The sequence below is a fragment of the Mus caroli genome, unplaced genomic scaffold (assembly GCF_978045245.1).
Source record: "Mus caroli unplaced genomic scaffold, Mus_caroli_1 scaffold_4, whole genome shotgun sequence".
In the NCBI taxonomy this organism is placed as follows: Eukaryota; Metazoa; Chordata; class Mammalia; order Rodentia; family Muridae; genus Mus; species Mus caroli.
This window is the reverse complement of record NW_028227259.1, coordinates 96031816-96058702: the sequence shown is the minus strand read 5'-3', so window position 1 is coordinate 96058702 and position 26887 is coordinate 96031816. Positions and strand designations below refer to the sequence as shown.

At 46.4% G+C, this 26887-nt stretch overlaps 1 protein-coding gene and 1 pseudogene across 1 annotated transcript; one reads left to right on the top strand and one right to left on the bottom strand.

Annotated features, from left to right (window-relative positions):
- Sdad1 (SDA1 domain containing 1) lies at positions 1–26887 on the top strand. Its single transcript, XM_021162607.3, has 22 exons — positions 1–190; positions 4312–4416; positions 4829–4927; positions 5049–5159; positions 6190–6261; positions 6356–6456; positions 7442–7499; positions 8252–8326; positions 10560–10661; positions 12359–12428; positions 13372–13475; positions 14555–14612; positions 16717–16775; positions 17248–17324; positions 17986–18083; positions 18189–18265; positions 18840–18966; positions 19648–19739; positions 19886–20076; positions 20175–20259; positions 21378–21539; positions 23991–26887. Exons 1-22 carry the CDS (start codon positions 101–103, stop codon positions 24036–24038), a joined length of 2061 nt encoding a protein of 686 aa, XP_021018266.1. The 5' UTR covers positions 1–100; the 3' UTR covers positions 24039–26887.
- On the bottom strand, positions 7846–7964 carry LOC115031238 (U6atac minor spliceosomal RNA; annotated as a pseudogene).

Sequence of the window (26887 nt, the reverse complement as noted above, 5' to 3'; positions counted from 1 at the left end):
TTACACTGGGACCCACGAGTCTAAGCTGCCGCGGGGCTGCGACTGACAGAGGCGGACGATTTCCAAGCACTGCTCGCCAGGGAGCCCACCCACAGCCACCATGTCCGGCAGGAACAACAACAAGCTGCCCAGCAACCTGCCGCAGTTACAGAACCTGATCAAACGGGACCCGCCGGCCTACGTGGAGGAGGTGGGACCGGGATCTGGCTCTCCGGGATGCTCCGGCGTGCTTCCGGGGGCCTGGGCAGGAAACGGACGGGGGATGGAGATACGAGGGACGGGGCATGCAGACCCCACCAACACTGAAACACACCCTCAAACCTGCTGCCTCCGGGTTTATCCGCCCGCCTGGCCGACGTGGACCGGTGACGGCCGTCGGCCGCCTCGGAGCAAAAACTCGAGTTAGCCCCTAGCACACGATGAGTCGTGTGTTAAACGTGGTTTCCACAGACGGCCGCTCCCAAGTGCCCCAAGCTCTGCCAAGAAGAGCAAGGAGTTCTCAGATGGCAAGGCCACCCCACAGGCAGGAGTGTAGAAAATGTAGTTAAGCCACGGTTCAAACTCCCTGGGAGCTACCCTGAGCTAGATTTGTAAAAATGCTTTGAGGGAAATGTGCGGTCGAAAATTCTGTTAGGTCCAGTTTGTGAGGGGCATGGCATACTCCAAGTGTGTGAACTAATAAGAACCACGAAATGAAGGCCATGACTTTGTACTCTTAACCTGGTAGATAGATTAAGACGCGCCTTTGCCTTTATTGTTTGTCTCCTTCTACACCGCCCTTCCCAATCCTCCCTGTCTCCCTCCCCTTACTGGTCCCCTTCTCTCCTCAGACAGCCCCCACTTCTGTATACACGTCACATTTATTTCCCTGCATCCCTTTAAGATCTCTTCTTCCAGGGCTGGGGAGTTGACTCAATGGTTAAGAGCACTGGCTGTTCTTCCAGAGAACCTGGGTTCGGTACCCAGGACTTACATGATAGCTCATAACCATCTGTAGCTCTAGTTTCAGGGGATGCGACACCCGACTTCTGGCCTCTGGACACCAGGCATATGTATACACACACATACAAGTAGGCAAGCTCTTGATACACATTAAACAGAAACTCTTCCTGGCTTCCCCTTTCTAACTTGTGTCACAAACATAAGTTGAAATCTGACTTTTGCTTCTGAGAGGAAATGGGCTACCTCTCTGAGTCTGGTTTAATTTCTTAGCGTCTTTCCTCCTGTTGTCATGGTTTCAGCTCATGACTGGGAAAAAAATAAGTACATTTACCACATTTTCACTATACATTCTTCTGTTGATGGACTTAAAGGCTGGCTCTGTTTCTTTGCTGTCGTGTGGATCGTGCACCAGTAAACACAAATGTGCAAGTGTGTCTATGGTGTTTGACCAGAGTCCTTTTATTATAAACCAGGCCGTAAGCCGGGCGTGGTGGCGCATGCCTTTGATCCCAGCACTCGGGAGGCAGAGGCAGGCGGATTTCTGAGTTCAAGGCCAGCCTGGTCTACAAAGTGAGTGCCAGGATAGCCAGGACTACACAGAGAAACCCTGTCTCGAAAAACCAAAAAAAAATAAATAAATAAAATAAACCAGGCCGTAGAAGGCCAGTTTTAGTTTGTCCATAGTGGTTCTACCATGAACATCCCCATCATGGGCTGTGTGTGTGTGCGCGCGCGCGCTTCTCCCACTCTCCACCCCACCAGTGGTGTGTGTGTATGTGCATGTGTGTGCATGTGTGTGTGGAGTGAGAGAGGAGAATATAGTTTCTGTTTTCCCACATTCGCTGTCTGTCTTTTCCCTGCTGACAGCCATTCCGATGAGGTGAGATAGAATCTCAGATTATTTTAATTTGCATGTTGCACAGTTTTTCACATAGTAACCGGCCTTTGTATTTATGTTGAGAGTTGTCAGTTCAATCCTTTAGTCTGTTTATTGAGTGGAAGGTGTGTTTTGCTGTTTATATGGTTCTTGACGTATTCTACCTGCTAACCTCCAGTCCGAGAGAGAGCGGTGAAGCTTTCCTGCCATTCTAGGGTTGTCTTCACTGGCCTGGCCCCGCTTTCTTTTTCATCGTAGACACCCCCTTTTCTCCGTTCTTTTTTTGTACTGTCGAAATCCTCTCAGCGGGTGCTTGAGACCGTTTGTTTTACAGCTAACCCAAAGCTCTGGTTCTATTTCTGACCTGCTGTGAAACCAAGGAAGGCTCAATAACAACTTTTGTATTTTAGTATTCAAGAAAGGTAATGGCCGCCTCCTCCATCCGCTTTAGTGCAGACACAAACACACACGCTGCAATATATTTGTAGATATTGAGTATACAGGGACAAGTAAGACAGATAATGGAGCCGTGTCGTCTTTTGGACTCTCGTTCTTAGGAGGACGGTACCTGTGTACGATAAGGCTAGGTGAGGATGTTAGAATAGACGGCTGCAGACTGTTGAGGGCAGGGAAGCCTTGTCCTGCAGTGGTAGTATTGGGCCAGGCAGGTCAAAGCATTCCAGGCAGAACAGGACTCACAGAAGCTGTCGTGGAAATAAATGAAGCAGAAACGTTGTCACTTAAGTGTAGCGTGGAAAATGCAGTGAGGTCAGAGCCTTTTTGATAGTGGTAAGCGGTTAGGTTTTACTTCCAGTGTTTCTAGGAGCCACTGAGGAGTTTAGATTATCCCGGTACCACGTAAGACAGTTTTTAGGGGTTTTTTTCTGACAAGAAGAAAGGGAAATGGGAGCAGAGTCCAGAGTTTCTCCCAAGATGGTGGAAGTCATAGCACCCCATGGCCTGCTGATTGGGCAGTGATTGAGGCGGGACTCAAAGCCAAGTGGGACAGTCACGGAGAAGAGGAAGGACTCCCTCTGGAAAGTGACCAGTATCAGTAAGGAACAGAGGGGTCATACTGACCAACTCAGCCACGGGCAAGGAAATGATGCAGCAGTGCTCACAGTGGAGGATCCAAGCTTGGATGCCCTGGGGTCAGCCACAGAACTACTTTGGGGTACTGGTATAGAGGTTAGGATGAGAGGAAGGAGGGAGTGTCTGGGGTTTTGGGCGTTTGTGACAAATGTACATCAGGGGCAGAGTGTGGTATGTCCTGCTCATCTCAAGCAGACCCGAGACCGTGAGTCTGTAACTTGTCCATGGTGTGGCAGTGAAGGAATTGGGGTTAGGAACATGAAGAGTTTGGGGCCTCCCTGCTCCTGCGGTGTTGGCCCTTTAACTCCTATATTTTCATAAACCTTCAAAAACCTTCAAAAAAGGCTGACGATTAAGGAGTACTTGGTGTGTGTGAGAGTTTGTGAGTGAGTGAGTGTGTGAGTGGTTGTTGACACACTAACTATGGCAAGCTGGGGTGTAGCTGAGCAGTAGAACACTTCTCTCACATACCTGAGCACCCCAAGTTCCATTCCTAGCCCCACAGAAGCAGTGAAACCTATGGAAGGATAATAGCTATGGGACATGGAGCGGGCTTGACTTCATTTACAGTTACAGTGGTTAAACAGAAATGGGGTCATAGATATAAAAAGCTTAGCACAAACCAAGTGCTTAGAGAGTGTGCTATGGCCTTATACATACTCCATGTGTCTATTACCCTTGGCTTTGTTGTTTAGGCTTGAGGTGGGGGGAGGTGGGCCGAGGTTGGTGTGTGCACACACATGCACCTCTCCCCCACCCCCTCCCTGGCTTTCCGTGGGCGCTGGCACTCACACGGAGCCATCGCTAGCCCTGGTTTTGGGTCTTTTCTGTTTTTCTTTTTTCTCCATTTTTAAAAGAATGTGTGTGTGTGTCTTGCCTGCAATGTGCACTGTGTGCACACCTGGTACCCCTGGAGGTTAGAAGAGCGCTTCTGATCCCCTGGAACTGGAATTACAGGTGGTTTCAAATCACTGGGACGTGAACCAGGTCCTCTGCAAGAACAAGAGCTCCTAACCACTGAGCCGCCTTTTGAGGCCTGTGTTTGGTAGCATATCTCATCTGGAACACCAATATAAAGCCTTACTGGGGATTTAAAGGAAAGATTTGACTAGAAAGTTTCATGTCCTTCAGGCATACTTCACGTTTGCAGGCCTGACCCGGCATTTTTCTGCCCTTCATACATGGGTCATATGATAGTAAAATGGCAGAACAAGGCCAGAAGCTGAGTTTCTGATGCACATTTATACCACTGCTTAGAGTTCTGTTCTAAAAACAAGTGTTTGTGTGAACCGTGCTGTGCTTGAGAGTCTAGATCTGATTCTCTGTGCCACTGGCAAGGGTGTGTGCCAGCTTGTTATTCTGTGTGAGACTGTGTTAAACTCTGTTTTTTTCCCCTGCAGTTCCTTCAGCAATATAATCACTATAAATCCAATATGGAGATTTTCAAGTTACAACCAAATAAACCCAGCAAAGAACTGGCAGAGCTGGTGATGTTCATGGCACAGGTAAGAAGGTTTCTCAGTGAGACAGAGGTTGGCACTACCATAATTTGCAGAGGTTCCCTCACCTGGTTATTCCCACCCTCTCTCTGTGTGAAGACTTAAGTTTTTTTCCAGCCTTCCCTCTTGTCGATCTTATTTTCTTCCTAAGATATGTTGGAGTACTTAGATGAATTTTAGCACAGAGCCAAACAGACCAAAATCATCAGAAAAGGGTTTTCCATTCAGCATGCTGGCAGGCTCTCAGTTGTGTCACATGCACCTTACAGAATCTGCAAGGACACTGAAAGCAGCAGGAACAAAGCTGCTGATTGAGTCACCTGCCTGTGTGACCCAGCCGATCCCTGACCGTGTGAATGTGTGCCTGAAGTTAGGGGAGAAAGGTTGCTGTTTCTGTAACAGCTCTGCTTTGTCACAGATTGGCCAGTGCTACCCGGAGCATCTCAGTAACTTCCCGCAGGAGCTGAAGGACCTGCTCTCCTACAACCACACTGTCTTAGACCCAGATCTCCGCATGGTAGGAAGGTCGCACCCCGTCCTGTGCTTGTGGTTGGTGGGGGAGGGCAGAGATGGGATGTATGCTGTGTTTCTCATTTGATTAACCTCACCCTTTTGGTATGTTTTCTTTCACCTCCTAGACGTTTTGCAAAGCCTTGATCTTACTGAGAAACAAGAATCTCATCAATCCATCAAGTTTGCTAGAGCTCTTCTTTGAGCTGCTGCGCTGCCACGACAAGCTCCTGCGGAAGGTAGAGAGCAAAGCATCGCCCGCTGTCCCTTCCTCCCTGAGCTTACACAGCAGAGTTATGGCTAGAGATCCTAGGCTAGGAAATAGGCTGAATGCCACGCTGGACAGGGGTTAATCTCAAGTATGTGTTCTCCTTACAAAAGCCTAAGATAGAGATGGGCAAGAAGACTCTGCATTGCTGTGCTTTACAGACAGACAGGTTGACACACAGATGAGTGACATGTCTATGGTCAAGCAGCATCCATGTGCTAGGCTGGACTATAATTGCAGGCAGTCTGGTGCCCAAACCTAATCTCCACGACCACGCTACACTGAGCGGTTACATAAGAGACTCTCAAACTTAATGTTCTGTTGCTCTTCGCATTTTTCCATGACTTTTTATTTGCTTATTTAAGACCAAGAGCTGAGGCTTATGAAACAAATTGAGTTCCGGGGCCTTGCAGTTGCTAGAAGTGCTGGTTCAGTGAGTGCATCCCAGCCCTGGAGTTTTTAGGCGGGATCTCACTGAGTAGTCCAGCCTGACCTTGCCCTTGCCCTTGATGTAACTACCCTGCTCCCTTGAGCCTCTGCCTGTCTGAAGAGTGGAGCACTACCACATAGTTCAGCCTGTTCCTCATGGTTCACTTAAGTGGAGTCATACATGGTTTGTTTTTGTGGCTGTCTTAGCATGCTGTTTCAATGCATACTGTAGTATGTATGATTGTATAATATTCCATCATGTGACTCTGCCACATGCTTGCCCGTTCATCAGCAAATGGCGTTGGGTTGCTTCTCCTCTTGCCTGGTACAAATAAAGGAGTTGTGACTATCCGCATAGCGGGCAGGGTGACGGCTCTTCTTTCTCGAGGATGACTCCATGTTTAACCCCTGGAGAGCAGCAGTCTTACCCCTTCAGCTTTTTCCGAGCGCTTGCTTGTTTTGGATCTCTTCTATTGGAGAATGTAGTGGAAAGCAAAGCTGTCATGTGGTTTGTGCGTTTCTCTGAGGTCCACAGTGCTCCTAGGTTTGATGTGTGTGCTTTGTTTCCCCAGACTCTGTACACACACATTGTGACTGACATCAAGAACATCAATGCCAAACACAAGAACAACAAAGTGAACGTGGTGAGTGCCCTCCGCCCTCTAACACATCCCACACACCCAGTGCTCCCGGTATGTTGCCAGCCGTGCATTGACGCCCTGCTCCCCGGGTCCGTAGGTGCTGCAGAACTTCATGTACACCATGTTGAGAGACAGCAATGCGACCGCAGCCAAGATGTCATTGGATGTGATGATCGAACTCTACAGAAGGAACATCTGGTAACACAGACGGGAATCTTTCTCATGAGAAACTAGCTTACTTTTGTAAAGTTATAATGATTGATTATAGAACTCAGAGATAAATGTATCTTTTTTTATCTTACATACTTTAATATACTTATAAGACATTAAAGTTGGGCATAAAATACAGAGGCACTCTGATTGGTTGGTTCTTTTTTGTCAGCTCAGTACAAGCTAGCATTTCCTGGGAAGAGGAACCTTAACTGAGAAAATGTCTCCATCAGATGGCATGTAGGCAGTGTGTGGTGCGTCTTCTTAATTAGTGATGGATGGAGGGGGGCGCAGCCCGCGGTGGGCAGGGCCGTCCCTGGGCGGGTAGAACAGGAGGACGGCCATGAGAGCTCTGTACCACGCCTCTACTTCACTTCCTGTTCTCACGTCTCGGTGATGAAGTATGAGCTGAAGTAGCTTTTCTCTTTTTAGCTGTGGTTAATTTTGCTAATTTTTATTTTAAGTTTTAAACATTTAGTTTTATTTTTTTCTTGTGTGTGTGTACAGGTTTGTACATGCTATGTGTGTGGAGGCGGGTGGGATTGCAGGTCCAAGTTTGGCATCAGCTGTCTTCCTCATCTGCTCTCTGCCTTATACATCAGGACAAGCTCTCTCATCGGAATCTGGCTGAAGCTGATTGAGTTAATTTAGCTAACCTAGCTGCCTCTGCCAGCAGACACCATGCCTCTCAGAGTTGTGGAATCTGAGCTCGGTCTCATGCTCACCCACGCGCTCTCCCCACTAGCTGTCTCCCTAGCCTGGCTTTGCTATATTGTACTTTTTCCGACAGAATTGTATGAATTTTAGTTTTTGTTTTCATAACTTCCTCTGAGCGAGTTCCTTGGCAGCAGATGTTCCCCTTGATGAGACTTGATGAAGTGCTGTACCTCTGCTGACGCGTTTAGTGCCGTAGCACTTTAAATTCTAATGCCAGAAGGACTCACCGTGGCATTTATATCGTTTTCTCTTCCAGGAATGATGCCAAAACTGTCAATGTTATCACAACTGCGTGTTTCTCCAAGATCACCAAGGTGAGCTGTAGGGCTGCCACTTCCTGCATCGTGCTTTAACAATCCTGCAGTTCCAGTTTAGAGGCAGGAGAGCAGCTCTGTAAAAACAAACACCATGACAATCAGCTGTATGATGTTGGCCAAAAAAAAAAATTGGCAGAAATTTGCCTTTGATACCTGACTTGTCTTCTGTTGAGCTCCGGCAGTTGAAAGAAACTCAGAGACAATGTTTAACTTAGAGTAAGAGCTATGGTAGCTCTTTTCTTGGTGGCATGTAGACATTCTTGACAGTCTACCAAAGGGTAACTGTATAAAGCCTGGCCGATGTATGTTTAAGTCACAGTGTTTAAGGCTAGACACAGGTATATGAAGACAGTGATTAGATGCCACAACCTTGGTGCCTGTGCCTCAAGTACATGTGTGTTTGAGGCTCAAGGCCCTTCCATCCTTGTCAAGGGGAGAGCTAACTCTCCTTTCGTATGACATAATCTAGTAAATGACTGGGAAGTGCTGGGCGCGGGGTCAGGGACTGGACTTACTCCCAAGCTTATGCTCTGCCACCCAGCTGTATCCCTCTCCTCTACTAGGTAAAGACGATGCTGCATATTTGTGAAATACATGACATTGTGGAATATGTTAAATCGTGAAAAAGGAGCAATTACCCTTCCTCCTGCCCTTCAGACACAACAGTGCATGTGTGTGTGATGGGAATGTAAACAGAAGTGTGCATTTGTAAGCTGGATACGTTGATTGTTTTCCCTGTTGGTCTTTAGATATTGGTTGCTGCTTTGACGTTCTTCCTCGGGAAGGATGAGGAAGAGAAGCAGGACAGTGACTCAGAATCCGAGGTGAGTTAATGCAGTCCCCACGGCACAGTTGCTCGTGTGCGACAACTCTGAGTTCAGACTGTAAGACCTTTAGGAAAAAGTGCTAGCAGTTTTGTAGGTAATGCCAACATTACAAAAGTAGGAGAAAGGAGAATGATGCTGCAGTGCCTTTAATCAAGATGTGTGATAAGCAATTTTTCTTAGAAGAAGTAAAAAGTTCTTTTCAGTAAACATCCTAGAAATACATGTGTAGATACATACAGGCCTAGAGTGATGCCGCAGTGGCGAGGAGCACCTGCTGCTCCTGCAGAGCACTGGAGTTGCTCACACCATCATGTTAGACAGTTTACAGTTGCATTGACTCCAGCTCCAGGATTCAGCACCTTAGGAGCTCCACAGGGATCTGCAGGGATGTGCAGACACACATGTGCACACAGGCTCTCACACACAGACACACATGTGCACACAGGCTCTCACACACAGACACACATGTGCACACAGGCTCTCACACACAGACACACATGTGCACACAGGCTCTCACACACAGACACACACGTGCACACAGGCTCTCACACACAGACACACATGTGCACACAGGCTCTCACACACAGAAACACATGTGCACATAGGCTCATACACAGACACACATGCACATAGGTTCACACACACACGTGCACACAGGCTCACACACAGACACACATGTGCACACAGGCTCTCACACACAGACACAAGTGCACACAGGCTCTCACACACAGACACACATGTGCACACAGGCTCTCACACACAGACACACATGTGCACACAGGCTCTCACACACAGACACACACGTGCACACAGGCTCACACACAGAAACACATGTGCACACAGGCTCTCACACACAGACACACATGTGCACACAGGCTCTCACACACAGACACACACGTGCACACAGGCTCTCACACACAGACACACATGTGCACACAGGCTCTCACACACAGAAACACATGTGCACATAGGCTCATACACAGACACACACGTGCACACAGGCTCTCACACACACACGTGCACACAGGCTCACACACAGACACACATGTGCACATAGGCTCACACACATACACTGAAATCCTTTTAGCATCGATAAGTCAATCAGTAATGTCTGATAAATTCTTACTATATTTCATTGTAAAAACTTTCAGATAATAATTTACACAGAGTAAAGGTTTCCTTCTTTGTCTTTGTCTTTTCTTTCATTTATTTACTCATTTATTTATTTATTAGTTTGGTTTTTCCATACAGGGTTTCTCTGTCAGTGTAGCTCTGGCTGTCCTTGAGCTCTCCACTTTAGAGATCAGGCTGGCCTCAAACTAAGAGATCTGCCTATCTCTGCCTCCCAAGTGCTGGAGTTAAAGGCGTGTACTACCTTGCCCAGCTTGGGTAAAGGCTTTTTTGACCTTGGGTTATTTCTGTCATATTTTCTTCCTTCTGGATAATGCATTTCTTTTCCAGTGCATTTATGTATGTTTGTACAAATAGTCTTATGTGTTGTAAGCTTTTAGAAGCTGTGTACATAGCACGTACATGCTGCAGTGTGCTTTGTTTATGTTGGTGTATGCAGAGCTACTGTTTTGTTTAGATCTATGGATATCCACAACTTATTCCAGAATATGAATGTATTATACACTAAACATTCTTCTATTGATAGTTTCCTGAAAATAAAAGCAACACTGTATCTGCATATTATACTGAAATGAAAAGTAATACTAAATCTAAGCACGAATTCAGCACTGCAGTGAAAATATACAGCCCATTTTTGTACGTGTGCATATTTCCTGATTTTGAAAGTTATATTCATTGGTGTGTGTGTGCAAAAAGTTTAAGAACCAAAATGTAGGCTCCACAGAGAAGGCTCAGCAGATAAAGACAGTTTCAGTGCAGTTCCAGTGACCTGAGTTCCATATACCAAGTAAAGATGGAAGCACAGAGCCAGCTCAGCAGTCCTGTCCTCTGATGTCTGCACAAGCACTGTTACATACAAGCACACGCGTTGATGATGATGAAGGTGTTGGTGTTTGTGAAGCATATACCAAACACCTGTAACTGCAGGTCCTGGGGACTGACGACCCCTGCATTCACATGCGCACACACATATAAACACATGCTGCCATGAAAGTCAAAGTAAATAAACGTCTAGAACGAAAGGATGTGGCTGAAAGGACCCCACGCTGACTCTGCAGATGTGCCTGTGTCCAGTTTCCCAGTGTGCTTTGTTCTTCAGGACGATGGGCCCACAGCGAGAGACCTGCTGGTGCAGTACGCCACGGGAAAGAAGGGCTCCAAAAACAAGAAGAAGCTGGAAAAGGCGATGAAAGTGCTGAAGGTGAGGCTGTGCCTGAGAATGCAGTGACCTTCCTAGAGTACAGAATATGCACGAGCATTAGCCAGCACATTTAAGTTTTTGAAACCAAGAGATAGTGCTAAAAACAAACCTTAGATAGTGTGAAGAATTGTAAGCATTAACATTCTAGTACGTTCAGCTATGACAAAACTCGTAACTTGAAATAATTAATTCGGTTAACTTTCCCTTAACTAGACCTGAGTTCTTAGAACAACATGGAAAAGCATTTGGTGTTTGGTGATGGTTATCCCAACAATCAATAGTTTGATCCTTCTAAAGTAGTGGTGGTGGGATTACAGTTTATTTCTGTGAGGGGTGTGTATATGTGTGTGTGTGTGTGTGTGTGTGTGTGGTTGATGCAGGCACATGTGAACACAGTATGGGTTGCCCAAGGTCGGTACTGGGTATCTTCCATCATTCTGCATCCCTCACTGACTGTGGCTAGCTGGTCAGAGCACTCCAGGAATCCCAGTGCTAGGGCTGCAGAGTTCCCCACACCCTTCTTGAGATCAAACTCGGGTCCTCAGGCTCATGTAGCAATTGCTTTTCCACCTGGGCCATCTCCCTGGCCTCTGTGTGGTCTTTGGATCTTTAAATTTGTTTTAAGTCTCACATTTTAATAGCTGGTATATTTTCAAAGCTTTTGTTTTAAAATGTTTTTTAAGACAAGGTATCACTCAGCTGTCCTGGAGCTCACTCTATAGACCAGGCTGGCCTCAAACTCACAGTAATTCACTTGCCTCTGCCTCCCAAGTGCTGGGATTAAAGGAATGCGCCACAATACCTGACTTCTCAAAGCTTAATTTAAAAAGGCAAAAAAACAACTTTAGTTCTTTTTTTTTTCCTAAAGATTTATTTATTTTATGTATGTGAGAACACTGTAGCTATCTTCAGACACACCAGAAGAGGGCATCAGATCTCATTACAGATGGTTGTGAGCTACCATGTGGTTGCTGGGAATTGAACTCAGGACCTCTGGAAAAGCAGTCAGTGCTCTTAACTGCTGAGCCATCTCTCCAGCTCCCCACCCCCAACCCCCCCATACACACACACACACTTTAATTCTTAACAATGAAATGAGATTTGTTTACATCAAAGAGTTTTTTGGTTGGCTTGGGTTTTTTGTTTTTGTTTGTCGGTTGTTTTTTTCAGACAGGGTTTCTCTGTGTAGCCCTGGCTGTCCTGGAACTCACTCTGTAGACCAGGCTGGCCTCGAACTCAGAAATCTGCCTGTCTCTGCCTCCCAAGTGCTGGGATTAAAGGCGTGAGCCACCACTGCCCGGCAGCTTGGTCTTTTTTGTTGTTTTGTTTTGTTGTTTTGGTTTTGTTTTTCTTTTAGATTAGTGTAATGGGGCAGGGAAATGGCTCAGAGGGTAAGAACGCTGCTGCCCAGGCATGATGGCCTGAGTTCAGATATCTATCTCTGGTGGGAGAAGAGACAGGTGGGTCCCTGGAAAGTAATAACCAGCCAATGTCACTGGAAAACAACAAGCTCCAGGTTCAGTAAGAAACCCGGTCTCAGTGAGACAAGGCAGAGTGATAGAGCTGCACACGGACATCTTCCCCTGGTGGATTCAGCAGACAGCACACGCACAATCTAACAGGCAGGCTCGGTCCAGCTAGTAGGTCATGTGAAAAGAATTCTGAGCAGAGGGGTTTTGAACTGTTTTCTCTTTCAGAAACAAAAGAAGAAGAAGAAACCAGAAGTGTTTAACTTTTCAGCTATTCACTTGATTCATGATCCCCAAGGTACCATAATTAGTGCTTTTAAGTTCCTTGTTGGCCGTATTACTTCCTTTGTTCTTTGTCTTGTTTTTGGTCAAGGTGCCTTAATCAAATCACCTAGGGAGCTGGGTAAAGTACAGGTTCTGCTTCATCAGGCTGTGGGTGTGGCTTCAGAGTCTGCACTCCCAAGGAAGTCCAAGTAGCTTGGCTGCAGACCATACCATCAGAAGCAAACTACATCCAGAGTCACTGTAGAGGTTAATACACACACATCTCAGGAATCTGTATTTGTGTATTTAGGAATATGCGTGTACATACATACATATATGTGCATGTAACACCAAAAAAAGGCAGGGAAAGGTAGGTATAAGGGAGAGTTTGAAGGGAGGAAAGGGAAGGGGGGAATGATAAATTATAACCTCAAAAAGTAAAAGGAATGATTTTAAGAGTAGATCTTAGGAATCCTGGGCTGAATTGCCGCCCGAGGGGGTAAGAGCATTGTCTGTTCTTGTAGAAGACCCAAGTTTGGTTCCTAGCACCCACAGGAGGCGGCTCACGGTACCAACCCAGCTGTAAGGGGATCCAACACCTCTTCTGGCCTCTGTGGGCACCTGCACACATGTGCTCTCATACACACATGCCAGCGTGTACAAAAATAGAAATAAATTCTCTAAAGAAACGTAAAAGATCATCTAGAATGGTGGCACACGCTTTTAATCCCTGACTCAGGAGGCAGAGGCAGGCAGGTCTCTGGTTCCGGGCCAGTCTCGTCTACAGAGTGAACTTTGGGAAAACTATACTTACATAGTGAGACCGTCCTTTAAGAAACATCTGAGGACTCGTGAAGCTGAGCTTGGAGTGCTGAACTTGGTGTTTGCACCAATAAGACTTTGCTGTCCCTTCCGCTGTGCCTGTAGAGCACTGTTCTGCAGCCGGGAACCTACAGCGACTCTCTGGTTCTTTCCAGACTTCGCAGAGAAGCTTCTGAAGCAGCTGGAGAACTGTAAGGAGAGGTTTGAGGTGAAGATGATGCTCATGAACCTCATCTCCAGATTGGTGGGGATTCACGAGGTATGGAGCTCGTGGCTTCTCCTGGGGGGTTAGGTGGGGTGGGCTTGGGAAAGGAAAGCGGTTATGTAGAGCACTGTCTCAGCTTTAGTCCCCAAGTCGTTTGCAGTTAGAGTCAGCAGCAAGTGCAGCCTATCCTTCTGAAGGCAGCTGCTTTTATCTACTGCTGTTTCCCCAGTGCATATGAATACTGATGTGTGCACACTCCGTTCACATGTAACTGTTCTGTGCTCTGTTTGCACTTGTTACTTTCAGATATACGTTACTTTCACATACAAGTTCCCGAGCCAGAACGAACCACACACTTGTATTGACTCTTGCTACCTCTCAGTGTGCCTAACTAACCCTTCCTGACATTCTTGACTTCTAGGTGTCTCTGGTGGGGAGTCATATGTTTGCAATGCTGGGTTCCCTACCTGCTTGTTGGTGTGGGTGTGGGTGTGTGTTGTAATGTTGGTACTTTTAGAGTAGCTGCCTTTACTAAAAATTTAGACCACAGAGAAATGTGCAGTGCATGTGTTCAGTGCCCACAGAAGCCAAAAGAGAGCTTAGGTCCTCTGGGATTGGAGAGTCACCATGTTGGTGCTGGGAACAGCTCTTAGTGGCAGAGCCATCTCTCCAATCCAGTTTTGTGACATGGTTGAATGTGTTGCTCTCCTTCCCCCAATGTGGTTGAGCTGGAATATAATAGAGTCAGGGCTGTCAGTTTGTGCTATTCAGATCTGCCCTGTTCTGTTCCCAGGACCTTTGATACCAGCTGGTTCTGGTCTTGCTTCTCTCTGTGAACACCAACACGGAGCTCTGCAGCCAGGCCAGTGGCAGAGTTAAAGAGTGTGGGTTTTGTTTGCCTTTGCCTACTTCATTCTGCCCTTTCTCTTGCATGTGGTGAGACAGCAGGGTAGTGTTGGGGAGGAAATTCTTTCCCTGGGTTACTGCAGCGTATTGAGTTAGCCTGTGGCAAGAATGCTTACTGAGACAGAACAAGTCAAGTGCATTTGTCGTGAAATGAGGTTACATGATGGAACTGAAATCCCATGCTTAGGTTTATAAATGTTAAAGCTGCCGTGCTCTTCTCTCCACAGCTTTTCCTCTTCAACTTCTACCCTTTTGTGCAAAGGTTTCTGCAGCCCCACCAGAGAGGTAACCTTCTGTGTGTGCTCCTTGCTGGCCTCAGCCTTAGGGGTGACTGGTCTGTGGTTCTTGTGTCATTAAGGACAGATGGAGTTATGTGTGTTCTATATAGAGAGGGAAAATGGAATGCTGAGGCAGGAGGATCAGAACTTCAAGCCAGCCCCAACTACATGCTGGATTGGAGGCTAGCCTGGAGTACATCAAAGCTCTTCTCAAACAAACAGAAGATAAAACCCAACCCTAACCTTCCCAGCAAAAACCATGACAAAGGAGGACAGAGAGGCCTATGTTTCTTCCTTAAATCAGCACATTTTCTTTTCCTATTCGTTAACGACAAGCTGGGGTTATTTTCCAAGTACTGCTCTTGCAGAGGATCAGATGAGTTCAGTTCCCATTACCCACTTCAGGCAGCTCTGGGGGAATGCAGTGCCCTCTTTTGGTCTTTGTGAGCACTGCACTTAAGTGCACAAAGTCACACACACACACACACACACACACACACACACACACATACCACTATTCTTTTTTTCTTTTTTTTTTTAAGTAAAATAAAAATTAAAGATAAATTTTTTAGCAAGTCCTTTTATAATATAAATTCTCCTGTTGAACATTCTAATTTGGGGGCTGGAGGGAAGGCTTTGCAGTTGAGAGCACGTACTACTCTTGTTTAGGACCTGGATTTTCTTCTCAGCTCCCACATGGTGACTTAGCCATCCATAAACTCCAGCTAGGAGATCTGATACCCTCCTCTGACCTCTGCAGGCACCAGGCAAGCATGTGGTGCAGGTACACAAGTGCAGGCAAAACATCCGTACACATAAAAATAAATAAATAAATGGCAAAAAGAGAGAAAGTGTAGTTTTCACCTTCAACTGTAGCTTTGTGGTAGAGGACTTTATGTTCTCCGTGGCCTTGTGTGCAGTCTCAGTCAGCGGTGGCACAGAGGCAGGCAAGGATGGTTGCCTGTTTTACCTTTGGAACTTAACCAGAACAGGAAGGAAGTGAACAGGCGAGCTTATGACAGGAGCCTGATACTGTGCTAAGAGCTCTCTCTACATCACTGGGTCAGGTTGTTAAATGGCCTCTTTGAAGTATAAAAAGAAAGTATCCAAGAACATTTCAAATAAATGACAAATCAACATTTGCCCATCTTTCCCAAAGGCCCCTCCTTTCCTTGTTTGTTGACTGGTGATGGCTTATTGTTTGTTTTGGTTTTGTGTTTTGTTTTTGAGAAACTCTCACTATACATTGCTTGGCTAGTGTGGAACTTCTTTGTAGACCAGGCCAGCCTTGAATTCACAGAGATCTGCCTGTCTCTGGCATGCACCGGAACCCAATTTGATGCTTGTTTGTTTTTGAAACAGTCTCTGTAGCCCAGGCTGGCTTGAACTTCAGCAAACCTCCTACACTGGCCTCTTGTGTGCTGTAGTTACAGCCTGAATCACCGTGTCTGGTTCCAAGGCCTTGTTCTTTACATATACTATGCTGCCTCTTGGACAAGAGTATGTGATATGTGTATATTGAGTTTGTTCAACAAATGTTTGTTTGTGACTTGTTTGGTTAGTTTGGGACTTAGACTGGATTTTGGTATGCAACCCGAGACATGGCCCGATGTCAGGGTCCTTCCGTTTCTGCTACCATTCTTAAGTGCTAGGATTGTAGGTGTGAGCTACCTACTGCTCATGGCCTTCTTTGTGGTTTCTGTGCATGCGCAGGAAGCCAAGGAGAGCAGAACGTCTGTGAGACGCTGAGGTCTACAGTGACCCTAAAGCAGAGTCCTTCCTTAACTCAGCGGATTTGCGCTCTAGACAGAAGTCTAGACGTCCTCACTGGGTAGAATATCCAGGCGGAGTGTTTGGAAGAGGAAAGCAGAGGAAGGACAGGAGCAAGCATGGGGCGGGTGCTGTTTAGGCTGTAGGGTCAGGCAGACCTTTCTCATAAGCAGCAGTTGAGCAAGGGCCTGAATGTGGCAGCGGGTGAACCATGCAGACAGGTTGGGGCTGGGGTTGAGGTAGATACATAAGTGGCAGTCATGACATGTGGATTTGCTTGCCACATTGTGGTAGTCCTTGGTAGTGACAACATTTGCCCTTTCTATCTCTTGTGCTTTTAGAAGTCACGAAGATCCTTCTGTTCGCTGCACAAGCCTCTCATCACCTGGTGCCCCCAGAGGTGAGACACTTCCCCTAACTTCCAGGTTGTGTGTATGGAGGGGTGCCACCGTTGGCATGTTACGGTTACTTCCCAGAGTTAGGGTCTCTCCTGACCCTTCTTTAAATGAACAGACGAGACCAGTCACATGACTCAGTGGGTAAAAGTACTTACCAGAAAACTGACACCATGAGTTTGATACCCAGAACTCATTTAAACTAAATGTAACTCTGCACATCTAATCTGGTACTCCTATCAAGAGATGATAGGCAGGAAGATCTCCCCAGAGAGCAAAGGCCAGCGAGCCTGGAAGTGCAGCTCAGTAGAAACGGGAGAGCAGCTTCTGTGAGGATGAGAAGCGAATCCTACAAGTTGTCCTTTGACCTCCTGCTGCTGCACTGCAGTCCTCGTGCGGGGGAAGCAGGGACCTCCGCCTGACTCAGCTCTTTTGTTTCCAACTCCGCCTGACTCAGCTCTTTTGTTTCCAACTCAGATTATTCAGTCGTTGCTTGTGACAGTGGCCAACAATTTTGTTACTGACAAGAACTCTGGGGAAGTCATGACCGTAGGGTATGTAAAACATACTTGGGGACAGTCCGTGTTTATAATGTATTAAGATGGACAGTTACGCTGTGCATGTGTCTAGAAAAGTGGTTTCCTCAGGAGGCTTTGTAATTTCATTTATTGGTGAGAATTCTGAAGAGGGAACTAGATAACAGTACTTGTCCCGATCAGCCATTTTTATAGTTTTAGATGTTTTATAGTTTTATTCTTATGAGAATGATTTCATTAGCCTAAGTTTTTCTTTTTCTTCCACCTTGGATTTGTCTCCTGCAGGCGCAAGAGATTTGTTAATGAATCACTCTTTAATTCTAGAGAACTGCAATTGCCCTTTTGGGTAACACAAAAGTTTATCTAATCTGTGCACCTGTAAATGATATGCTAAGCAGTGTCTTGGTGTCTCCCTTGCAAACTGCTGCTGGGGTAACAGCCCTGAAGACCTTTAACCCTTCCAGTCAGACTTCACGCCCTCTCTCCTTAGCTGGAAGCCAATACTGCCATGATTTGTTGTGGCCAATACTGATCCTTGTTACACCACTGTCAGAGGAAGTGCAACTGTTGGGAATGTCAGTCTGTAGGGCCCTTTGCCCTCACAGTCTCTGCCACACTGCAGGCTTAGGGGGCCTAAGCCTAGTAGTACGCTTATTTTACATCCATTTTCCTTTTCCAGGATCAATGCTATAAAAGAGATCACAGCTCGATGTCCTCTGGCCATGACTGAAGAGCTTCTTCAGGACCTGGCTCAGTATAAGACACACAAAGATAAGAGTGAGTAGCAGGTCGTTCTCTGTAGGCAGTGAGTGCAGTGTGGCTCACTCTTGCCTCACTGCTGCCTTTGCTTCAGAATTTCTAATCAAAGGCAGTGTCTCCTAGATGTGATGATGTCTGCCAGAACTTTGATCCATCTCTTCCGGACATTGAACCCTCAGATGTTGCAGAAGAAGTTCCGGGTAGGTTAATCTAAAGATGGTGGTCTCAGAAAGGGAGGGTAATGCCTGCAGTTCACATGTTAGATTAGCTTTCCTGGAGAGTGGCTGTGATGTGTGTGGGTCTGTTCTTCAAGCTTAGGGGGGGACTTGATTGAGTTCCTTGGTCCTCGGCCCTTGCTGCTGGCATGTGCTCTGTGATGGACAGCTCAGTCCGAAAGGTCTGCTGGGCTGTGTGTAGTTGACAGTGTGTGATACTGTCAGCAGGCTGCAGTGAGCAGCTGACACACAGCCCCACCAGGTGCTGCCTCTTTCAGCAGAGAGGGAGGTGTGTTTTTAATACAAAGACATAGCACTGTTGAGACTTAAAATGTCAGAGCAGTTTGGTATTCTTTACAAAGCCAGTTTCTCAAATTCGATCAAGAGACAGTGAGGAAGAAGTGAGCCTGCTGTACCTGGGGTTACGCTGTTTCTGACATGTAAGCAGGCCGTCCCCTATTTGACTCTATGTTTAATAGTGCTCACACCCTATAGTGCCTTTCATAATGAATTTTTAAAAACTCTAAGCACCTTATTTTTAAATAATTTTCTCTTTTAGGGTAAACCCACTGAAGCCTCCATCGAAGCAAGAATACAGGAATATGGGGAATTAGATGCTAAAGATTACATCCCAGGAGCAGAGGTTCTAGAGCTCGAGAAGAAGGAAACTACAGAAGATGATGAAGGTTCCTCTGCCTGCCCTTTGCCTTGCCTTTTGCTGCGGTTTGAACCTTGCTCAGTCTCTACTGATGTTAGGGAAGCTGCCTGGCAGGACTAGGGAGCTGCTTACGAGTGAAAATGGCAGACCACAGACTCAGACAGGCTCCCTGTGGTCTGAGGACAGGCTGTGTTTTTCTGGCCCCTTCTTTCCTTCCTTCCTTCCTTCCTTCCTTCCTTCCTTCCTTCCTTCCTTCTTTTTTTCCCTCCCTCCCTCCCTCCCTCCTCCCTCCCTCCCTCCCTCTTTCCTTTTTTCCCTCCACCCCTTTTCTTATTTTGAGCAGAATTTCTCTGTTTAACAAAACCCTAGATGTCCTGAACTCACTCTAGACCAGGCTAGCCTTAAACTCAGAGTTCTGCCTGTCTCTGCCCCTGAGTGCTGGGATTAAAGCTCTGTGCCGCTACACCCAGCCTCTGGCATGTTTCTTACTCAGAATCCGTTCCTCTTTGAGCTGTAAGAATTAGGTAAATCACTGTAACATTTTGGCTTTTAGTAGATTCTTAGTCAGTGCTAGTCCCTGTTCCTTAAATTAAATTGATGTGGCATAGCACACATCAACTCCTGTTGTTGGTCAGTGGCGCATCTGAGCTCGTTAACTTCCTTTCCAACCTTGCTCACTTACCTCATCTTGCTGTGCTCATTCCCACAGATGAATGGGAAAGCGCCAGCCTCAGTGAGGAGGAGGAGGATGGTGAGTGGGTTGATGTGCACCACTCTTCTGATGAGGAGCAGCAAGCAATTGTAAGTCCATATGGCTTCGAGACTGCGGCATGCTCATAGTTACCTAGATGCCATTTTTTGCTGGGCCATGTTAAAATTTAAACGACTTGAGCTGTCTGTCACTTAAGCTGGTAGTCAATTCTCCTTTTGGCTGTATGCTTTTCAAGGCCACGAAGCTGGACAGCATGCCCATGGAGGAACGGAAAGCCAAGGCTGCAGCCGTCAGCACCAGTCGAGTTTTAACGCAGGATGACTTCCAGAAAATCCGCATGGCCCAGATGAAGAAGGAAATGGATGCTGCCCCGGGGAAAGCCCAGAAAAGGAAATACTTAGAAATTGACAGTGACGAGGAGTCCAGGTAAGGCTGGCCCAGCCTGCTGTCAACCCGTGTGCCAGTGGTGGCAGCAGGCAGACAAATCCCACCCCATCTTGTATTTTATTTTTCCCTCACCACAGGGGTGAATTGCTGTCTCTTCGGGACATTGAACGCCTTCATAAAAAGCCCAAGTCTGACAAGGAGACGAGACTAGCAACTGCAATGGTGAGTGGGGCATACATCATTCTACCATTTGCAAACAGAAAGCAAATAAAATGAATGATAATGCCCCAGTGATGTAGCCATAAACTTCCCGTCTCTCTTTTCATCCGTGAAAGATAGACTTATATAAACATAGAATAAGATGCGCCATTATTAGGTGTTGAGTTGACTAAGTTTTTTTGTTTTGCTTTGAGACGGGTGGAATCTTATATAACCCATAACCCAGGCTGGTCTAAAGCTTTAAGTAAGGAAGCCCTTGGCTGCCTGAGGCTCCTGCCTCGACTTTGAAGGTGGGTGCAGACAGGTGCTGCCACTCTTGGTTTATGTGGTGCCTAGGAGGGGACCTGGTGCTGTGCCAAGCAGCATTCTCCCTGCTGAGCCACAGCCGAGCCCTAGTGGCTCTGTTTTGTGTTTTGCTGTATTTTGTTGTTGTTTTGAGACAGGCTCTCCCTATGTGTCTATGGCTGTCCTGGAACTTTCCGTATAGACCATTGAATTTAAAGACCAGCTTGTATCTGACTCCCGAGTGTTGGGATTAAAAATATATACTACTACATTAGACTTTTGACAACTCTATATAGCCTTGTGACTACCACTCAAAAACAAAACGTAGAGGATAAAAGTGCAGCGTTACACGTTCATGGTATCAGAGGGCTTAGCACATTTTTTAAAGCAGTAGAAACTTATGTTCACAGCGTCAGCCTCTGACTCGTGCTGTCGCTGCTCATGTTTGTACAGCGACTATTGTCAGCTGCTCCTGTGCCTTAACTGCCCTGCGGAGTCATCAGACACAAGCCCTGCCTCACCTTGCTTCTGTCTGAAGGGAGACCTGTTAGATAGTTCAGAGCCCATGCTCTCTCCTCTACACGCTTCACACTCTGATGTCTTTCCTTTCTCCTTTTCCTACCGTGCCAAAAACAGCTTTGCTTCCTGGGAATCAGGGTGAATCAGGCCATTTCCTTCCACTGAGCTCAAAGCCTGTTTCTGTTGGACTGCGTCTAGGGAGCAAGAGCTGTGTTCTGTCCCCGTCTCGTCCTTGGCATCCAACGGGGCCATTAGAGAATTCCTGAGCTGTGTTATCTATGAAGAAACACTGATCACTAATCCTTTTGTGCTGATAGGCTGGAAGGACAGACCGGAAGGAGTTTGTGAGGAAGAAAACCAAAATAAACCCATTTTCCAGTTCCACAAATAAAGAGAAGAAAAAGCAGAAGAACTTTATGATGATGCGGTACAGCCAGAATGTCCGGTCAAAAACAGCACGCTCCTTCCGGGAGAAGCAGGTGGGTCTAGCGTGAAGCCTGTGTTCAAGACAGCCCTATGTTTGACAGGAAGGGTGCTTTCTGAGGACCACGTGCCGAGTGTGCTCTGTGGTTCAACTGAGTGCTCTGAGGCTGGGAGCAGTCAGGGCAGGAAAGACTCAAACCTGAGTTGATAGCAGTCACCATGTGACCTGTGGGTGACCCAGGATCTTCTCTGTAAGTAAGAGAAAGGGGGGGGGGGGCTACTGTGTGAACTCACCCAGGCTGGCTTTTCTTGGAGATTCTCTTGCTTCAGCCAGCTAGGTGTTGCTTTGCTTTATGATTGCAGGCACCATGGTACCATGCATGGCCCAAGGGTCATGCTGTGTGGCTGGCCTGCTTATCTCAGTGATGGACATTTTGCAGCCTCCTCTCGTGGATGTATATCAGATCTTATCACATATCATTCTGAAGCAACTGTAGAAAACCAATTCCAAACTACATGGTCTCTGAACTATCTTTCCTGGAAGAATGTTGTTTCTTCATCCTGTAGTTGTCTTGCTGCTTAGACTGAGAAATGAATGAGCATTTCTGCCTGTATCCCTGCCCTGCAGTTTCTCCAGGGTTTATTCATTATAACACTTAACCCTTAGCTAGGCAGTAGTGACACACACCTTTAGTCCAGCACTCGGGAGCCAAAGGCAGGCAGACTATCCTCGAGGTCAGCCTGAGTGAGTTCCTGGACTACACAGAAAAACCCTGTCTGTGGGATGGGGGTGGTGGGTGGGGAGGGGGCAACAAAACCATAGCCCTGGTTCCTGCTTTTCCCTGTTGTCTCAGCTGCACTTAGACCAAGATGCACTATGTATTGTCCCTGAAACTTCCTATTAGCCTGGACTGTCTGGGAAAGAGCAGCAAGCTTCACCCCTTGCCAGTGTGTCACTGTCCTGACAGAATTTAGAAGCCTTGCTGTGGATCCCAAAGGAACCGGGACCATGTGGAGAGAATGGACTGTAGACACACCATCTATTTGGCTAGTGCTGTTTGAAGACAGAAGGGAATAGTTGTGGCAGTAGTTGTGCTGTCTGAAGTTTATAGCCAGCAGGCGTTGGCCTGCTGCATAACTACTCAGAGCTTCTTGGTAGCTCACATGAGCAGGTCCTAGAAGTGAAGTGTAAGCACAAACAGCCAACAGACACTGGAAAGAGATAGGATACCTCTTTAGCTGGACATGGTGAGATGTTTTAAATCCTCTCAATGTCCCAACAACCTATGAAGAGACTCATAGTCCCAGCTGGAAGCTGGAAGCTGAAAGCATGGAGACAGACATGAAATCCAAAACCTTAGGACATTAGCTGTAGAGCCAGGTGAGCTATCCTAGAGTGGGTTTGTACTCTTGAGACAGGGTCTCAGATGAGAGGGAGCCCAGGCCACCGAGTCTTTCTCATGCAGCCTGGCTCCCAACAGAGCAAAACAAAGTAAAGGGGAAAGCCAGATTGTTTTTCAGGAGTGTGTGACAAAGAGTGTTATGGGAATTATTAAACTGTGTTCAGCACATGTAAGACAGTGCCTTGGCCTTGCTCGCTGTTCTTGATAGCCTTTAGTATTGTTGTTATCTGTGAAGAATTAGAAATCCTGGGTGGAAGCTGTACTCTTAAGTCAAGCAGAGAGGTACTAGGTGCCCGTCCTCTGCAGAAGGTCACTGCAGACATCATCACAGATCCTGTGGCTTGAAGACAGAATCACAACCAGCTACAACACACACCACTGCTTTTACCCCACCTGATGTATTTCAACACAAAGTGATTTAAAATTTTTTAAAATTGGCCTGGAGAGATGGCTCAGTGGTTAAGAGCGCTGACTGCTCTTCCAGAGGTTCAATTCCTAACAACCACATGGTGGCTCATAAACATCTGTAAATAGGATCTGATGCCTTCTGGTGTGTCTGAAGACAGCTACAGTGTACTCATATAAATAAAATAAAGTAAATCGTTTTAAAAAAAAAAAGTTAAAAAATTTAACAGCCTAGGTTGGTGAGATGGCGCATGAGGTAAAATTCAGGAACCATGATGTGCAGGAGAGAGAATTAGTTCAACCAAGATGTGCTGTGAAGCCCACCAGGGCACCAGGGCATGTGCACCTTCTCACACACACACACAGAATACAGTTAAAAAAAAAAATTAAAGTAAGAGCCTGAATTAGCTAGGAAGATATCTTTGCCTTGAGCTTAATTCCCTGGATTTTAACTCCTAAGTTATTGTCTTGAAGTTGGAGCTATTGAAGAGAGATGACAGGTGACACATGGTAAGATTGTCTTACTTTGCCCTCTGAGCCATCTTGCTGACTTGGATTGGATCCTTTAGGGAATATTTTATTAAGTGATGTTGTTATGAGAGTTCTTGACTGAGTCGTTCTTGTCTGGTACCTTGATGATGGAGTTGATGTAACAGGGTTCTTACAGGTTCTTGACATAGTCTTTCTCTTCTCTTGCAGCTAGCACTCCGAGATGCACTTCTGAAAAAGAGGAAAAGAATGAAGTAACTTATCAGCAAGTTATCCATTTCCTGCCCCATGCTGTGTGAATCAGCATGCCGAAAATTAGTAAACTTTTGCTTACATTAAAGAGTCGAGGAACACTATATTTTGTAAACCACAGTAACATTTGTAGCAATTTGGTATTCTTAATTGGGAGGTGGGGCTGGTGGGATGTGTAATGTAAATAGTAGCAATGTTAAGAAGTGCTGAGTACCTACTCATTGCTGCTGTGTATGTAGCTGAATGAGCCAGAGCCCTTGGCTGAGGGCAGATGTACATACGGTGTTTATAGTAAGATGTACATAGTTCCCTGGTGGCAGCTAGTCCGTCTTCCTGGGGTCCCTGGGCTCTTGGACTAACTGTGCAGGGATGGGAGTTATTCATGCTCTGTGATCAGGACAGTGTTACAAGAGTAAGAGGTTCTTACTTGTAAATAGGCTTGCCTGCTCAAACAGGCTCCTGCTGTACAGATTCGGGTGGACAGTTGAGCTCCACTCTTATTTTTTAGTGTAAAGAGTTTTGGCTAAGCTCTCATTTTTTTTTAATTGCCTTAAGTCTAAATAGTGATTTTGAAATGCCTAGCAGGGTGTGGTGGCACACACCCATAATCCCAGCACTTGGGAAGCCAAGGCAGGAGGCTCGTGAGTTTAGAACCAACTTGACATCCTGAGTTAGTTCAGGGTAGCCTGAGCTATAATTGAGAACCAAAGCTATCTTTGAGCTATCTTTGGGTGGCTGGTTCTCTGCTGCCTGTTGGGGGTTTTGTTTTCCTTTCTTTCCTGTGCTGGAGATGAGCCCCGGGCCCTCATGCTTACCCTGAGCAGGTTCTCCCGCTGGGCTTCACCCCACCCCTGAGTGCCTACTCTTCACATGGTTTGACCAGTTCCCGTGCCTTGTTCTCAACCAAAGCTACAGGTTGTTAGTAGTCAGATGGGTGTGTACCGCGGTGTGTGCTGCTGTTGCCACATGTGAATGCATTGCAGGACCAGTCTGCATGCAGGCTGCTTGGTTGAGAAGCAGTTTGATGCCTTTTGCATCAGACTTCCTAGGTGCTGTTGTCATGAGAACGGGTTTGATGTTCACGGTAGAGGAAGGGCAGTCTCTGCCCCTCGGCTGGAGAGCAGCTGCTGCTGGTTGCCTTCCTCTCAATCGCTCTGTTCAGCTTCTGAGGTCGACTTGGGTTTATTTGTCCCTTGCTTTCCCCAACGGTGCCCAGGTCACTGTTAGGGGACTGCCCATCAGCCTCACCCAGCACAGCTGTGGAGGAAGTTTCTGGTGCATATCTGTGTGTGTGAGACCTGAAGCCGTCCCTTCGCTTTCTTCCTGTGTTCCTCACGGGTGTGTGCTTAGGCACCAGCTCTAAGCAGCCAGAGCTCTGAAAGCAGCTGGAGCTGGAGCTTCCCTCAGCTCCAGCTTCTGGGACTTCAGGCACACACTACCAAGGCCAGTTTCTAGGCTGCTAGGTCATACCCAGGGCTTGGCATAGAAATCCAGAATGCCAGCATGCCACATGCATGGCATTAGCAAAGTTCACAGGACACTCTCGCCTGTTCCCTGCTGCATCTCTGGTGCTAGCTAAGGGTCTCCTAGGATATAGAGGGCACAGCAGCTGTTTGAACATGAGGATTAACCCCAGCCTGCCAGGGTTTCCATCTGTAAATGTTAGACCACCTACCTCTCTTTTAGTAAATTGTGTTTTGGGAGGGGTTTTTTTTTGTTGGTGTTTTTTTTCCCCTTATAGTTACAGTTGCTATGTTTATTTTAACCATCCAACCCAATGTCTAGGCAGCTAGTGTAAAGTCCATATTGAATATCCATTGTGTATAAAGCACTGCTAGATGTTTGTGGCTGTCTTTGTGTCATGTTGAAACTTATTCCCAATGCGTGCGGTAGGCAGACTGCACTGTAGAAAACAGTTCCTAAATCCGGTGGCTACTGGAGTAATTTTTAACTGTTACAGTTAATGCAAATTTTGTTTCCTTCCTTTCTAATTCGTTGAAAATGTATAATGTATGTAGAGTATTACATTGAAATTTCAGTTTCAAATGTATAATGTATGTAGAGTATTACGTTGAAACTTTAAAGCGTTTAATTGTTCTGAGTGTCCTATTGAAGCTCTTTTAGGTGACATATGTTTAAACTCTCTCTAGATGATGTTTTCTCCCAAATAGTATCCACTCATTCCTTACATGGTTTGGAGTGTATCTCTCGAGATTTAGGGAGGCTTTACCAGGTATGGGGACACACACCAGTAATACCAGCACTTGGGAGAATGAGGCAGGCAGGGGTGCTCTGTGGTTGAAACCACATAGCAAGAGAGCAAAACCCTGTCTGGGGGTTTGGGGGTGGGGTGAGGATATGAAATGGGGGAGAGTAGAGAGAACTTGACCAAAAGAAGAAAGCTGGCAGCAGCTGGAACTCTGGGTCAGGTCAGAGCTCCAGGATTAAGCCTTTCCGTCGTCTCTGCTTCTCACCCATGTAAAGATACAAAGGAAAACAGAGAGCACAGCGGCTTCAGCAACAGTTAACAGCACAACTCCTGTTTCCATAAGGCTGTCTGTCATTTTCTCCTGCAGATTCTGCTTGTGTGTTTTAACCATCTCATCTCAGTGTATAAGTGGCTAAAGTTTGAAAAGGATTTGTAGCATAATCCAGTGTACATGTAGGTAATTATAAAAAAAATCCAGAAAATGTGCCAAATATTAGGGGGTGGGGGTTGGTGCTGGGACCGTGTGTAAGCTGTATTTTCTTTCTACTTTCTGAGTCTTTCACAGTATATATGTTTTTACTTAATGTCACTGTGTAAGAAACCAAAAAGTAAAAATGAGGTGAGAAATAAAGGTCTGTGGCAAGTC